Consider the following 16,797-nt stretch of genomic DNA (forward strand, 5'->3'; position numbering starts at 1 on the left):
ATAATAGATCCCTCTGTGTGTAATGACTCTATATAATAGATCCCTCTGAGTGTAATGACTATATAATAGATCCCTCTGCGTGTAATGACTCTATATAATAGATCCCTCTGTGTGTAATGACTCTATATAATAGATCCCTCTGTGTGTAATGACTCTATATAATAGATCACTCTGCGTGTAGTGACTATATAATAGATCCCTCTGTGTGTAATGACTCTATATAATAGATCCCTCTGTGTGTAATGACTCTATATAATAGATCCCTCTGTGTGTAATGACTCTATATAATAGATTCCTCTGTGTGTAATGACTCTATATAATAGATCCCTCTGTGTGTAATGACTCTATAATAGATCACTCTGTGTAATGACTCTATATAATAGATCCCTCTGTGTGTAATGACTCTATATAATAGATCCCTCTGTGTGTAATGACTCTATATAATAGATCCCTCTGTGTGTAATGACTCTATATAATAGATCACTCTGTGTGTAATGACTCTATATAATAGATCCCTCTGTGTGTAATGACTCTATATAATAGATCCCTCTGTGTGTAATGACTCTATATAATAGATCCCTCTGTGTGTAATGACTCTATATAATAGATCCCTCTGAGTGTAATGACTATATAATAGATCCCTCTGTGTGTAATGACTCTATATAATAGATCCCTCTGTGTGTAATGACTCTATATAATAGATCCCTCTGAGTGTAATGACTATATAATAGATCCCTCTGCGTGTAATGACTCTATATAATAGATCCCTCTGTGTGTAATGACTCTATATAATAGATCCCTCTGTGTGTAATGACTCTATATAATAGATCCCTCTGTGTGTAATGACTCTATATAATAGATCCCTCTGTGTGTAATGACTCTATATAATAGATCCCTCTGTGTGTAATGACTCTATATAATAGATCCCTCTGCGTGTAATGACTCTATATAATAGATCCCTCTGTGTGTAATGACTCTATATAATAGATCCCTCTGCGTGTAATGACTCTATATAATAGATCCCTCTGCGTGTAATGACTCTATATAATAGATCCCTCTGTGTGTAATGACTCTATATAATAGATCCCTCTGTGTGTAATGACTCTTTATAATAGATCCCTCTGTGTGTAATGACTCTATATAATAGATCCCTCTGTGTGTAATGACTCTATATAATAGATCCCTCTGTGTGTAATGTCTCTATATAATAGATCCCTCTGTGTGTAATGACTCTATATAATAGATCCCTCTGTGTGTAATGGCTCTATATAATAGATCCCTCTGTGTGTAATGTCTCTATATAATAGATCCCTCTGTGTGTAATGACTCTCTATAATAGATCCCTCGGTGTGTAATGACTCTATATAATAGATCCCTCTGTGTGTAATGACTATATAATAGATCTCTGTGTGTAATGACTCTATATAATAGATCCCTCTGTGTGTAATGACTCTATATAATAGATCCCTCTGTGTGTAATGACTCTATATAATAGATCCCTCTGTGTGTAATGACTCTATATAATAGATCCCTCTGTGTGTAATGACTCTATATAATAGATCCCTCTGTGTGTAATGACTATATAATAGATCTCTGTGTGTAATGACTCTATATAATAGATCCCTCTGTGTGTAATGACTCTATATAATAGATCACTCTGTGTGTAATGACTCTATATAATAGATCCCTCTGCGTGTAATGACTCTATATAATAGATCCCTCTGTGTGTAATGACTCTATATAATAGATCCCTCTGTGTGTAATGACTCTATATAATAGATCCCTCTGTGTGTAATGACTCTATATAATAGATCCCTCTGTGTGTAATGACTATATAATAGATCACTCTGTGTGTAATGACTCTATATAATAGATCCCTCTGCGTGTAATGACTCTATATAATAGATCCCTCTGTGTGTAATGACTCTATATAATAGATCCCTCTGTGTGTAATGACTCTATATAATATAGGACGTTCACTTGTATTGAAGAACTGAAATAAATTAACTGTTGATCTTCTAATGTAGCGAGAAGCACTTGTAATTCAAAGACCAAATAACAAATAAAGTCTAAAAAGGACTAACGTAAAGCAGAGCTGCGAATTCAGACATCAAACCGTTTTCTTATACGTCAGTTTTTCTCAGGCGAGTTTTACCCGTGTTGTTCACAGACAGTCCTCTTACCTGTGCCGTCTTTGGAGCTGTTCACATATCCGTGTATTTTCGCGGACTGAGTGTTCCGTGACGTGACCGTAGCTCCGATTAAACTCACCAATGCAAATCTTTGGGTCCGTGAAAACATCGAACAGCACTTGAATGCCGTCCAAGTGCTGTCTATTTTTCACGGACTTTTTATTATGAGAAACCTCCATTTTTTTCGTTAAAAAAATAGTGAAATTTTAAACCAAACTCTGATGGTAAAAACTGACCCCGGCCACACTCAGAACAAAGACTGATGAAATTCTGACTGATTTTTTTTGCATACGAGAACAATCACTAACATCTGAATGAGATTTTTTAGTTATCACTATTTGAAACAGACTTCATTTCTTATCTTCGGCAAATCACAGGAATGATATTTGTTGCTCAGTTTAATTTATAAAGACTTTCTGAAGGTTTTCCTTTGTTCATTCAGGCTCCATCATGATAAATGATTAATTAAACATTAAACAGTAGTATAATAATATCTGAATGCAGCCTGCAGTGTAAAGAATGGAGGTGTTAATATGGTTTCTTTGACTATGTCCTTGTAAGCATGTAAATCCACTTTCTCTTCTAATCTATACTGAATACATGAATGTGCTCATAACTCATATTACAGCATAAAGTGTAATAATATTTGTTTGTTTTTTCCTTCTAGAATATCAGTATAAGATACATAGTAGCAATAGAAAAAAAATGATATCCTCCATTCTTTACACTTTGTGCTACATTCAGAGGTTAAAATAGAGAAATAGAAAAAAGATGTGTACATTACCAAGTGCCTGGTTTTCTATTTAAAGAGATTGGATGCTGTAATCTGCAACAATTGGCTGTTATAACAGGGTAATTTTACCTGGTCATGCATTTTCCACACAGCGACCACTACTGGGAAAATGTTGTATTACGTGGAGTCTAATCAAATAGTTTCCAGTTTGTGAAATATATGGACAGGCGAGGTCTCCAGGAGCCGCTCATAAAGGAGGGGGAAGAAAATACAACAGATTAGGCCGCAACAATGTAATAAAACGGCACAAACGCGTCTGTGTCCGGCTACGATGCATCACGTCTTGGCGTTTACATACCTGCAACAATGTAATAAAATGGCACAAACGCGTCCGTGTCCGGCTACGATGCATCATGTCTTGGCGTTTACATACCTGCAACAATGTAATAAAATGGCACAAACGCGTCTGTGCCCGGCTACGATGCATCATGTCTTGGCGTTTACATACCTGCAACAATGTAATAAAATGGCACAAACGCGTCTGTGCCCGACTTCAATGCATCATGTCTTGGCATTTACATACCTGCAACAATGTAATAAAATGGCACAAACGCGTCTGTGCCCGACTACAATGCATCATGTCTTGGCATTTACATACCTGCAACAATGTAATAAAATGGCACAAACGCGTCTGTGTCCGACTACGATGCATCACGTCTTGGCATTTACATACCTGCAACAATGTAATAAAATGGCACAAACGCGTCTGTGCCCGGCTACGATGCATCATGTCTTGGCGTTTACATACCTGCAACAATGTAATAAAATGGCACAAACGCGTCTGTGCCCGACTTCAATGCATCATGTCTTGGCATTTACATACCTGCAACAATGTCATAAAATGGCACAAACGCGTCTGTGTCCGACTACGATGCATCACGTCTTGGCATTTACATACCTGCAACAATGTAATAAAATGTCACAAACGCGTCCGTGCCCGGCTACGATGCATCATGTCTTAGCGATTACATACCTGCAACAATGTAATAAAATGGCACAAACGCGTCTGTGCCCGACTACAATGCATCATGTCTTGGCATTTACATACCTGCAACAATGTAATAAAATGGCACAAACGCGTCTGTGTCCGACTACGATGCATCACGTCTTGGCATTTACATACCTGCAACAATGTAATAAAATGTCACAAACGCGTCCGTGCCCGGCTACGATGCACCATGTCTTAGCGTTTACATACCTGCAACAATGTAATAAAATGGCACAAACGCGTCTGTGCCCGGCTACGATGCATCATGTCTTGGCATTTACATACCTGCAACAATGTAATAAAATGGCACAAACGCGTCTGTGCCCGACTACGATGCATGATGTCTTGGCATTTACATACCTGCAACAATGTAATAAAATGGCACAAACGCGTCTGTGCCCGGCTACGATGCATCACGTCTTGGCGTTTACATACCTGCAACAATGTAATAAAATGGCACAAACGCGTCCGTGCCCGCCTACGATGCATCACGTCTTGGCGTTTACATACCTGCAACAATGTAATAAAATGGCACAAACGCGTCTGTGTCCGGCTACGATGCATCACGTCTTGGCGTTTACATACCTGCAACAATGTAATAAAATGTCACAAACGTGTCCGTGCCCGGCTACGATGCATCATGTCTTAGCGTTTACATACCTGCAACAATGTAATAAAATGGCACAAACGCGTCTGTGCCCGGCTACGATGCATCATGTCTTGGCGTTTACATACCTGCAACAATGTAATAAAATGGCACAAACGCGTCTGTGCCCGACTACGATGCATCACGTGTTGGCGTTTACATACCTGCAACAATGTAATAAAATGGCACAAACGCGTCCGTGCCCGGCTACGATGCATCACGTCTTGGCGTTTACATACCTGCAACAATGTAATAAAATGGCACAAACGCGTCTGTGCCCGACTACGATGCATCATGTCTTGGCGTTTACATACCTGCAACAATGTAATAAAGCGGCACAAACGCGTCTGTGCCCGGCTACGATGCATCATGTCTTGGCGTTTACATACCTGCAACAATGTAATAAAACGGCACAAACGCGTCTGTGCCCGGCTACCATGCATCATGTCTTGGCATTTACATACCTGCAACAATGTAATAAAACGGCACAAACGCGTCTGTGTCCGACTACGATGCATCATGTCTTGGCATTTACATACCTGCAACAATGTAATAAAATGGCGCAAACGCGTCTGTGCCCGGCTACGATGCATCACGTCTTGGCGTTTACATACCTGCCACAATGTAATAAAATGGCACAAACGCGTCCGTGTCCGGCTACGATGCATCACGTCTTGGCGTTTACATACCTGCAACAATGTAATAAAATGGCACAAACGCGTCTGTGCCCGGCTACGATGCATCACGTCTTGGCGTTTACATACTTGCCACAATGTAATAAAATGGCACAAACGCGTCCGTGTCCGGCTACGATGCATCACGTCTTGGCCTTTACATACCTGCAACAATGTAATAAAATGGCACAAACGCGTCTGTGCCCGGCTACGATGCATCACGTCTTGGCGTTTACATACCTGCAACAATGTAATAAAATGGCACAAACGCGTCTGTGTCCAACTACGATGCATCATGTCTTGGCGTTTACATACCTGCAACAATGTAATAAAATGGCACAAACGCGTCTGTGCCCGGCTACGATGCATCACGTCTTGGCATTAACAAGCACCAGGTCTGTGAAACACGCCACAATCTGCTGCTTCATAAGTATTGGCACAACATTGTCATTTATTAAGTGACCCCCTTTCCTACTTTTAAGAAAATGTAGCCAATGCCCAGCCCTGGATACATGACCTGTCAGTGAGTGACAAGTGGGCGGAGCTCTGCTTACATATTGCCGATTGATTACCGGACGATACTGAACGTATTGCATAACGGCGAATCAGCAAATCCCGAGAGTCTTATTGGCCGCCGCGTCCCACAGTTTATTAATTAAGCGCCGAACGGCTTCTAAGCAAATACGGCTGATAATTATTCCACTGCGTTACACATTATCAGTTGATATATTTCAGATTCATTATTTTTTTCTTCGGCCGTAAAATGGTGAGAAAATACGACGCCGGCCCCGGTCATCTGTTTATATTCTGCTGATTTAATAGAACCATATGAGACATTGTATCACTGCCAAAGAATTCATATATTTAATCCTGTCTGGCCCACTGTAAAGAAGAGGAAGATGGCAGCCCGTCCCCATAAATCTCAGGTTGGAGGGAGGTGTTCCCGGGCGCTTTAATGCGGTATTTGTCCTGTGCGGCCTATGGCGAGCACCGCCGCCACTTCTCGGCAATTACTCCATGAGATGGTCATCTGCCCGGAGGTGACACTCTGCTCCGACAGAACGGCTGGTGCCCTGAAGGGGAACGCCGTATTGTAAACGTGGGAATTTTATGGACGGCACATGTCAAGTTTCCACACACCAGTAACTTTCTGGTAACTTTAGAACTTTTTACGAAGTTGGCTTGTTCATTGCTTTTCAATACAAGTCTACTCGAATTGTACAAAGATCCACATTCCTAAAAAATGCAGATTTTTTTGTATTTCACTTCTGTGCGGATTCAGCAGAATGGCGGCTCCTTGCTTCCACTTTTCTGATTCATAAAGGGATCCGAAAAAAACCCACAGGAAAATAAGGGACATTAAATTCTCTGCAAATCGAATTACCCAGGAAATACTGCGCGAACAATCACATTCGAGTTCTGCCTGATCCGCTACTTAGTAATAATCAGAGCAGTCTCTTTATCTCTTTTATAGATGTTTTTTGTCTCCCTCAGTCTTATTAGCGACGCACTTTTGCTCACTTTCTCTTAACTTTTGCCTCTTTTTTCCTTCTTCTTACTCGGTCTTCTCACTATTAGGAGTCTTTACATCCATCTTTCGCAGTCCAGGTAATGACCGCAATGTCAGGACCGGCCGCTGGTCTCCTGACCGAATCTCACTAGCCTCATAAACATATACAGTACAGACCAAAAGTTTGGACACACCTTCTCATTTAAAGATTTTTCTGTATTTTCATGACTATGAAAATTGTACATTCACACTGAAGGCATCAAAACTATGAATTACCACATGTGGAATTATATACTTAACAAAAAAGTGTGAAACAACTGAAAATATGTCTTATATTCTAGGTTCTTCAAAGTAGCCACCTTTTGCTTTGATGACTGCTTTGCACACTCTTGGCATTCTCTTGATGAGCTTCAAGAGGTAGTCACCAGAAATGGTCTTCCAACAATCTTGAAGGAGTTCCCAGAGATGCTTAGCACTTGTTGGCCCTTTTGCCTTCACTCTGCGGTCCAGCTCACCCCAAACCATCTCGATTGGGTTCAGGTCTGGTGACTGTGGAGGCCAGGTCATCTGGCGTAGCACCCCATCACTCTCCCTCTTGGTCAAATAGCCCTTACACAGCCTGGAGGTGTGTTTGGGGTCATTGTCCTGTTGAAAAATAAATGATGGTCCAACTAAACGCAAACCGGATGGAATAGCATGCCGCTGCAAGATGCTGTGGTAGCCATGCTGGTTCAGTATGCCTTCAATTTTGAATAAATCCCCAACAGTGTCACCAGCAAAGCACCCCCACACCATCACACCTCCTCCTCCATGCTTCACGGTGGGAACCAGGCATGTAGAGTCCATCCGTTCACCTTTTCTGCGTCACACAAAGACACGGTGGTTGGAACCAAAGATCTCAAATTTGGACTCATCAGACCAAAGCACAGATTTCCACTGGTCTAATGTCCATTCCTTGTGTTCTTTAGCCCAAACAAGTCTCTTCTGCTTGTTGCCTGTCCTTAGCAGTGGTTTCCTAGCAGCTATTTTACCATGAAGGCCTGCTGCACAAAGTCTCCTCTTAACAGTTGTTGTAGAGATGTGTCTGCTGCTAGAACTCTGTGTGGCATTGACCTGTCTCTAATCTGAGCTGCTGTTAACCTGCGATTTCTGAGGCTGGTGACTCGGATAAACTTATTCCCAGAAGCAGAGGTGACTCTTGGTCTTCCTTTCCTGGGGTGTGCCTCATGTGAGCCAGTTTCTTTGTAGCGCTTGATGATTTTTGCAACTGCACTTGGGGACACTTTCAAAGTTTGCCCAATTTTTCAGACTGATTGACCTTCATTTCTTAAAGTAATGATGGCCACTCATCTTTCTTTACTTAGCTGCTTTTTTCTTGCCATAATACAAATTCTAACAGTCTATTCAGTAGGACTATCAGCTGTGTATCCACCTGACTTCTGCACAACACAACTGATGGTCCCAACCCCATTTATAAGGCAAGAAATCCCACTTATTAAACCTGACAGGGCACACCTGTGAAGTGAAGACCATTTCCAGTGACTACCTCTTGAAGCTCATCAAGAGAATGCCAAGAGTGTGCAAAGCAGTCATCAAAGCAAAAGGTGGCTACTGTGAAGAACCTAGAATATAAGACATATTTTCAGTTGTTTCACACTTTTTTGTTAAGTATATAATTCCACATGTGGTAATTCATAGTTTTTATGCCTTCAGTGTGAATGTACAATTTTCATAGGCATGAAAATACAGAAAAATCTTTAAATGAGAAGGTGTGTCCAAACTTTTGGTCTGTACTGTATGTAACTGCAGAGTTCAGGTCATGTGACCGAGGTCGGTCCGAACATCATGGTCTGTACTCGGATGTGTGACATCGGCTTCACTTCCCACATTGTTCACGTGCTGCAGAATTGTTGCAAATGTTTCTGAAAATCTTTCCTTTTTTTTCTGGATGCAGTGAACGCACAGACTGAGTACAGCGGTATTCACACATTGCGGCTCTGGTGCATTTTTTCCCGCAATCTTATTGTTTTTAGGAGATTTAACAAAACTGTAGGGAAAATGTTGTGGTTCTATCACAATCGCGACAACACAATTCACCGCAGTCGCAAGGTACAATTTTTTTTTGCTCAATGCCAGTCTACTACTTGGGGGCATAAAATCAGGAAACCATTAGCTATAAATTTGCTGCTTGTCAATAGTATTTTATCATTGCCCAAAATTCATCACGTTTAGTGCAAACATCCCTGACGTGGCATAAAATAGCGCGTCATCTAATGTAATAAAATATCATTCCTCCAATGATTTCTGCAAGTCTGGAGTGAATCAAACAGTCGCAGACAATTTTACCATCGTGAATTTATCCTCGGGGCCCCATTTTTCTTAGGGCTGGTATAGGGGACGGGGCGGCCTCTCCTGTATCACTTTCAGGTTCTCCTGTCACATTCCGGAAACAAGAGAAGATAATTGTCACATGTAGAGATGAGCCGATCCCCTGTTTGCATGGATCATAGCGGGAAAGTTATTCTCCACGAATTGAATGTCCCTTTTTATGATCTGGGGTCTCTCCAGACCTCGGAGCATAATAAACATAAGAGGTAAAAAACTAAAATATACTCACCGCTCACCTCTCCGGCGGCCTTGTTCCTCCCAGCCGGCTGTCCGGTCCTCAGCGCCTCTGTCACATCGCATTTCCGGCCCGTTTTTCGCTCTGGCTGTAAGCAGGTCCAGAGATCACTGAGCATGTGTATGGACCCTTAGGATCTTTCTTCAAGAATCGTGGCCCGATGTTCACTCTACACTTGAGACTTCAGCCATGAGGAGCCCTCGAAACATGGACAGCGAACACTGGGACAAAGATGCAACGGAGGACTGGACGGCGGGCAGATAGCAGCGGGGGCATCCGGAGGGGTGAGCAGCCAAGGGAGGATGGGATTTGTTTTTTTTTAACCTTTTGTCGGCTAGTCGCCCATTTGCTGAACTTGCGCAGAGCAAATTACAAAAAATCTGCAGATTTTTGTAAAATTCAAGAATTCAATTCTACTTGATTCTTCCATCTCTAGTCATATGTTACCTGACTTTATACACTGCGGGGATTTCTGCTCCAGGATTCTGGTGTAATTGATGCCAAATCACCTGTCATTCATTACTTGCAACATATGTACGAGCTCAGTATTATACGGCTATTATATATCAGTATTATACAGCTGATAATGGGGTGAGATATATAAGGGAAAGAGGAGTGGCCTTAGATGTGATACAGTAAGACTAGACGTCTTACAAATAGATTGAGCAAACAGCGTGCACCACTATGAATTTGGCGCATTTAATACCGTCTAGTCTAAGTTTGCGTTGTCTCAGAATTACGCGGGATTGATAAATCTTCCCCGGTTTGTGTTGAGGTACGAGGCAGCTTTGCCTATGGGGTAGAATCTGTCTGTGCGCTGCTTGTTGGGGGGCCGCACTCGTCATGCGCACGAGCCCCACGTCTCCTGTACGTCTTTTAACTCTCTTTACTTTTCGCTAAATGACTTCTTTAGGATTCTCACTTGTATTTGTTCTTTTCTGTCAGGTTAGAACAATGTAGCAAATTGCTTTGTTGTGTCCAGAACAATAAATAAATATCATTACCAGGTACCGCTTGTACTTTCAGAGAATTCCTTTACACAAACAGATTGTAAAGAGGTCGACTCGTCATCTTAAATGTGGAAAAATGCAAAATACTTGTAAAAACAAAACGACCCTGCCATTTCCTCGTTATTAAAAATCCTCTCTGTTCTCAATGACGGAAGGATATTAAATTCTAGAATTTACGATTCATTGTCTACCAGCCATCTCTGCAGCCTATCAGCGGTGGTCCGTTTCCTAGGCAGTGAGTGCAGCACTTACAAGCTCTTGCCTATAGAGCTCACGAGCGCTGCTCTGAAGCCGGACAGAGCTGGACCCTGTCGTATCTCGCGGCTGCTGCGCTCAGCGATGAGTTCTGCTCCTTGTGGACAGTAGATGCGTCTCGTCCAGGATCTTATAATTCACAGGCGGAGCTCGTTTTGTGCCGCCGTCTTTTTCCATATAATAAATGTCGTAGTCGTATTGATTTTCTGGCAAAATTCATCATTGCTGATAGCAGCAGCAACCTCTGATCTTGTGTCCGAGCCACTAACAAAACATAAGGTGTATTTCTGAATATAATAACCATATACAGAGGTTGGAATATCCAGATACAGTGAAATCCCTCTACTCCAGAATCTGATAATCCAGAAAGCTGATAATCCCGAAGGTTTGGTCCAGCTCCTCTCTCCAGTATATACCTGCCATGTAATGAGATTTTCAATCAGCAGGAGAGGAGCTGCCTCTTCCTAAACATTTTCTACCATTACTACTCCAGAATATCGGATAATCCGGCACCTATCATGTCCATTATAATCAGATTAAAGACTGATGAAAAGAGTGCAACACCGCCACATTGCAAACCTAATGAAATCACAATGTAGGCAGAAGCCTTCTATAGCTTTATTATTTATTTATTGTCCTCACTTATATAGCGCCATTAATTCCACAGCGCTGTACAGACATTATGGGCACTGTCCCCATTGGGGCTCACAATCTACATTCCCTATCAGTCTTTGGAGTGTAGGAGAAAACCGGAGAACCCGGAGGAAACACGGGGAGAACAAAGTCCTTGCAGATGTTGTCCTTGTTGGGATTTGAACCCAGGACACCAGTGCTGCAAACAAATAATGCTGACCACTGAGCCACCATACAGTCCTAACCACTGAGCCACCGTATCGTTCTAACAACTGAGCCACAATTCAGTGCTAACCACTGAGCCACCGTATTGTACTAGCAACTGAGCCACCATACAGTGATAACCACTGAGCCACCGTATTGTACTAACAACTGAGCCGCCATACAGTGCTAACCACTCACCCATCATACAGTGCTAACCACTGACACACCGTACAGTGCTAACCACCAAGCCACCATACATTGCTAGCCACCGTACAGTGCTAACCACTGAGCCACGATACAGTACTAACCACTGAGCCACCATACAGTACTAATCACTGAGCCATCGTACAGTGCTAACCACTGAGCCATCATACAGTGCTAACCACCAAGCCACCATACATTTCTAGCCACTGTACAATACTAACCACTGAGCCACCATACAGCACTAACCACTGAGCCACCATACAGTGCTAACCACCAAGCCACCATACATTGCTAGCCACTGTACAGTGCTAACCACTGAGCCACCATACAGTACTAACCACTGAGCCACCGTACAGTACTAACCACTGAGCCATCGTACAGTGCTAACCACTGAGCCATCGTACAGTACTAACCACTGAGCCACTGTACAGTGCTAACCACTGAGCCATCGTACAGTACTAACCACTGAGCCATCGTACAGTACTAACCACTGAGCCATCGTACAGTACTAACCACTGAGCCACCATACAGTACTAACCACTGAGCCACCATACAGTACTAACCACTGAGCCACCATACAGTACTAACCACTGAGCCACTGTACAGTACTAACCACTGAGCCATCGTACAGTGCTAACCACTGAGCCATCGTACAGTACTAACCACTGAGCCACTGTACAGTGCTAACCACTGAGCCATCGTACAGTACTAACCACTGAGCCATCGTACAGTACTAACCACTGAGCCACCATACAGTACTAACCACTGAGCTACCGTACAGTACTAACCACTGAGCCACCATACAGTACTAACCACTGAGCCACCGTACAGTACTAACCACTGAGCCACCGTACAGTACTAACCACTGAGCCATCGTACAGTGCTAACCACTGAGCCGCTGTACAGTGCTAACCACTGAGCCATCGTACAGTGCTAATCTCTGAGCCATCGTACTGTACTAACCACTGAGCCACTGTACAGTGCTAACCACTGAGCCATCGTACAGTGCTAACCACTCAGCCATCGTACAGTACTAACCACTGAGCCACTGTACAGTGCTAACCACTCAGCCATCGTACAGTACTAACCACTGAGCCATCGTACAGTACTAACCACTAAGCCATTGTACAGTTCTAGCCACTGAGCCACTGGGTAAATGAGTCCTATGACCTGTGTGACAGATATCAGCAGTTTGTTGATATCTAGATGGAATGAATGGTTTACTCTGGTCACCTCCAAAGCTGCATTCACAGTTCTGCTGGTTGTCACATGGAACGTCTTATCTACTCCACCCTAATAATCACAAGACGAACTGTTATTTCAGGCCCCATAATGCACTGCACTGATGCACCAGGAAATCCTAAGAATTGTGAATGCAGCTCTGGCTGTGACTGGAGTATATAAAGGTGTAAGGGGTATCGTTTCTCCTTGTGGAGAGTGACACACCGGCTCTGGCATGCCAAGGTATTCACCCTGCAATGCTCCTCTGGGAAATTTAGTATGCAAATTGCCTCTTCAGAGAGGACGAGGACTTGAACTCTATAGCGCCACCTGTTGACTTGTAGGATTGCTGCTTCCAATGGATGGCGCTATAGAGTTCAAGTCCTCGTCCTCTCTGAAAAGGCAATTTTCATATGGAGTATATACAAACACCGTTCTGCCGTTTTGCTCTTTGGAGGGCTCCATCCTGATTTCTTCTTGCTACTTCTGTCCAGTTGTTACATTGTAGTTTAGGATTAGTGTTGAGCGAGTATGTTCTGTCCGAGTATGCTCGGGCCGAGCTGCGAGTATTTACAGCTGCTCGGTGATATGGTTGAATCGCTCCATGATTTGCAACTGTTTGACAGTTTTATTACATGGGAGGATTGTCTATTTCTTACACATTCCTCACATGTAATAAAACTGTCAAACAGTCACAAATCATGCACACGGGAGCGATTCAACCATATCACCGAGCAGCTGTAACTACTCGGAGCTCGGCCCGAGCATACTCGGACAGGACATACTCGCTCAACACTAATTGTTATTTCTGATGAGCCGTGCAGACGCTCGGCCGCGCTGAGTATTTCCGCACGCCCGTGTCTGCTCTTCTGTCTTCCTCCCTGTGTCTGCGCTGCTTCTATTTCCTCGGTAGATGTGACGTTTATTCCTGGACGGGGTTTGCAGCCTTTGTCACAGCGGACAGGAATCCTCGGAGCCATCAGGCAGGTTTCTGCTCTTACTTTCTATGTGTACCTACGACATTCAATCCCCGCTCCCGGTGACCCTGGACGAGCGCCGGCGGGACGTACTGTTGGGTGCTCGCTGATTGCAATCCTGGGTTTTCTGAATTACCGGAGTGCATTATTCCAGTATTCCTGATAATCCAGTACGTCCTGCGTCACACTCGTATACAGGATTGGCAAATGCTCTCTGGGAAAATGTAAAATGTTCCGTTCTGTGCGTTTATGGAAGTGGTTTCCAACCTGCGTCTCTCTAGTTGTGGCAAAACTACAAGTTCCAGCATGCTTAGGCCGGTGGTTTTGTTGCACCTGCAGGGTCCGCGGTTGGAGACCATTGTTGGAGTTTGCTGTTTCTGAGAATTGTAGACGTGCCTTGTGTATTTCTGAACTGTACTTCACCTTCATCTCTTCCCTTTATTTCAGCCGCTCCGCTTTCACTGGATACTTGACAATGCAGCGTCAGTTAATGTTGGGCAGCCTACAGCAGTGTCTTGATCACTGTTTGCTGTCTTGGTGAGTTCTCCATGTCCTTAGATCCAATTATTTCCTCATTCAGACACTTAACAGTTGACGACCACCGAAGTTTAGAACACTAGGAGGCGAAACTGTTACTTTCTAGTGGCCGGATGGGAAGTCTTGTATTTTTTGATGACTCTTTTTGCTATCTTTGCGCAGGTCATGGTTAGTGGCTGTCATCGGGCCGTATGTGGCTATATCCCATTATGCAGCTTCAGAGCCAAGTAAAAGTTCTTAGAGTAAAGGTTTGGTCTTAAAATCCATTTGTTTTCCTTTTTAATAAACTTCTAAGTCATGTTGACCACCAATAGGGCCTCTCGATCAGATAATGACCATAAGCTAACAATTGCTACTCTACTATTGCTTGGATACTCCAGATAAAACTTTCAGTCCACGTATGACTGTATCTGTGACCAGTTGCCCAATGTTGGCCACAATATGACTTTTAGCAACTTTACAATTTCTTTAAAAGGGGTTGTCCAGGATTTTAACATTGATGGCCTGTCCTTAGGATAGGTCATCAATGTCTGATCAGTGAAGGTGCGATATCCGGCACCACCATGATCAGCTGTTCCGCTGTCGGCAGCGGATGGAACCGCTCAGTTACAGAGCTGCACAGCTCCATCAGCAGAATAGTGGCCGCGGCTGGGTACTGCACTGTCACCCCCTAATGAGCTGAATAGGGGGCAGATGTGCAGTACCCGGCTGCAGCCACGGAGCTGTGCTGAGTTCCTGCCGCCAGGAACAGCTGATCAGCGCTGCCGGGTGTCGCCTCCCCACCAATCAGACATTGATGACTTCTCCTATGGATAGGCCATCAATATTAAAGTCTCGGTCAACCCCTTCAATAAAGAACTTGGCTCTCCTTATACTGGAAGACCACGGTCTCTGTAGCGCCACCTATAGGTAAATACCCTACAAGTCAATGTGTGATGCATTACAGAGCCCTAGCTATGAATATCGGTCATTGCTCAGACTGCATCAAACATTGACTTACAGGTAGCGGCCTATAGGTGGCGATAGCAAGGCTAGAAAGAGAAGTAGCTAGTTACAGTATGAAGAATCCTCATAAATGTGAAGATTTGTGTGAGACGACTGAGCCTTTCATGACTGTGGAGAGAGGACCTGTCACCAAATCTTTCATGTTGAACTGGATACAAGATGTAATAGTGGCTACACAGCAAAAGAAAACATTTTTTTCATTTTTTTTTTTTTAATTTTGCCACTCCTTTGCAGAGACGTTAGAAAGCAAAGTAAGTCCAAGTGGGCGTTATCAGAGAGATTTCACTCGCGGTGTGCACTTGTACTTCTTTCTCTTCCTGACACTGACCAGTTATAAGCAGGCAGGAAAGAAGAACATGCGCCCCTAATAGCATGGACAATCGGGGTACTCTGCTCACTGCATACTGATGACAGGCGCTGCCGCACAGCAGAGCTGAGTGTGGTTACCTGACAGCTTACAGTTCTCATCTCTGGCAGTCAGTGTGGGGGGAGGGTCAGTGCTGCAGAATTAATTCTCATTACAAACACTTCTAGTAGCTCTCCTCTCAGTGATGTCAGCTCTGCCAATAATAAGCAGGCATCCACATACAAGGGGAAACATGTCCCCACTACAGCTTAGAACAAGCTCTGTGCGAGACATAATGACACAGTCTGCTCTCCTCACTGCAGAGTGATGACATGTGCCAGCGCACAGCAGACTTGAGTGTGATTAACAACTTTATCTCCAGCAGTCAGTGTGGAGGGAGGGTCAGTACAGCAGAGTTGGCAGCACTACATGTGCTGTGACAATACAATTTTGTATTTGATCCTACCAATAATACTCATTTGAATTTGAGAGAAGAGCTACTAGAAGTGTTTGTAATGAGACTCAACTTCTGAAAAAAACCCCCTTCCCCCCACACTGACTGCTGGAGATGAGAGCTGAAAGCGGTCAGTTAGTCACACTGAGCTCTGCTGTGCTTCAGCACATCATCACTCTGCAGTGAGGAGAGCAGACTGTTTGCTATTGTGGGGGGCATGTGTTTCTTTCCCCACTGTGTTGCAGCCTGCGTATGATATACCTTTGTCAGAGAGAGGACAAAGTACACACCCCAATGAAATCTCTCTGATAATACCCATTTGGACTTAAAAAAAAAGATAACTGTTCACGTGCTAAATACTTTGATTGTTACTATCTCAATGGAGGGATGGAATTAAAAAAATATATATATACAGTACAGACCAAAAGTTTGGACACACCTTCTCATTTAAAGATTTTTCTGTATTTTCATGACTTTGAAAATTGTACATTCACACTGAAGGCATCAAAACTATGAATTACCACA

General features: G+C 43.3%; 1 protein-coding gene across 4 annotated transcripts in view; it reads left to right on the forward strand.

The window, feature by feature from the left end:
- Nucleotides 1-16,797, forward strand: part of PCDH11X (protocadherin 11 X-linked) — a 1,985,008-nt gene that overhangs the window by 349,220 nt on the left and 1,618,991 nt on the right. Inside the window, exon 4 of one of the 4 annotated variants that reach the window (XM_073642179.1) lies at nt 14,378-14,467. The exons of the other annotated variants lie outside the window; for them this stretch is intronic. Coding sequence (XP_073498280.1) covers nt 14,378-14,449 — 72 coding nt within the window. The 3' untranslated portion in view covers nt 14,450-14,467. The remainder of the gene's footprint in view (nt 1-14,377; nt 14,468-16,797) is intronic. 4 annotated transcript variants of the gene reach the window in all.

The sequence above is a fragment of the Phyllobates terribilis genome, unplaced genomic scaffold, assembly GCF_046119375.1.
Source record: "Phyllobates terribilis strain yellow unplaced genomic scaffold, ASM4611937v1 Scaffold_7__3_contigs__length_470593459, whole genome shotgun sequence".
NCBI classification, from domain to species: domain Eukaryota; kingdom Metazoa; phylum Chordata; class Amphibia; order Anura; family Dendrobatidae; genus Phyllobates; species Phyllobates terribilis.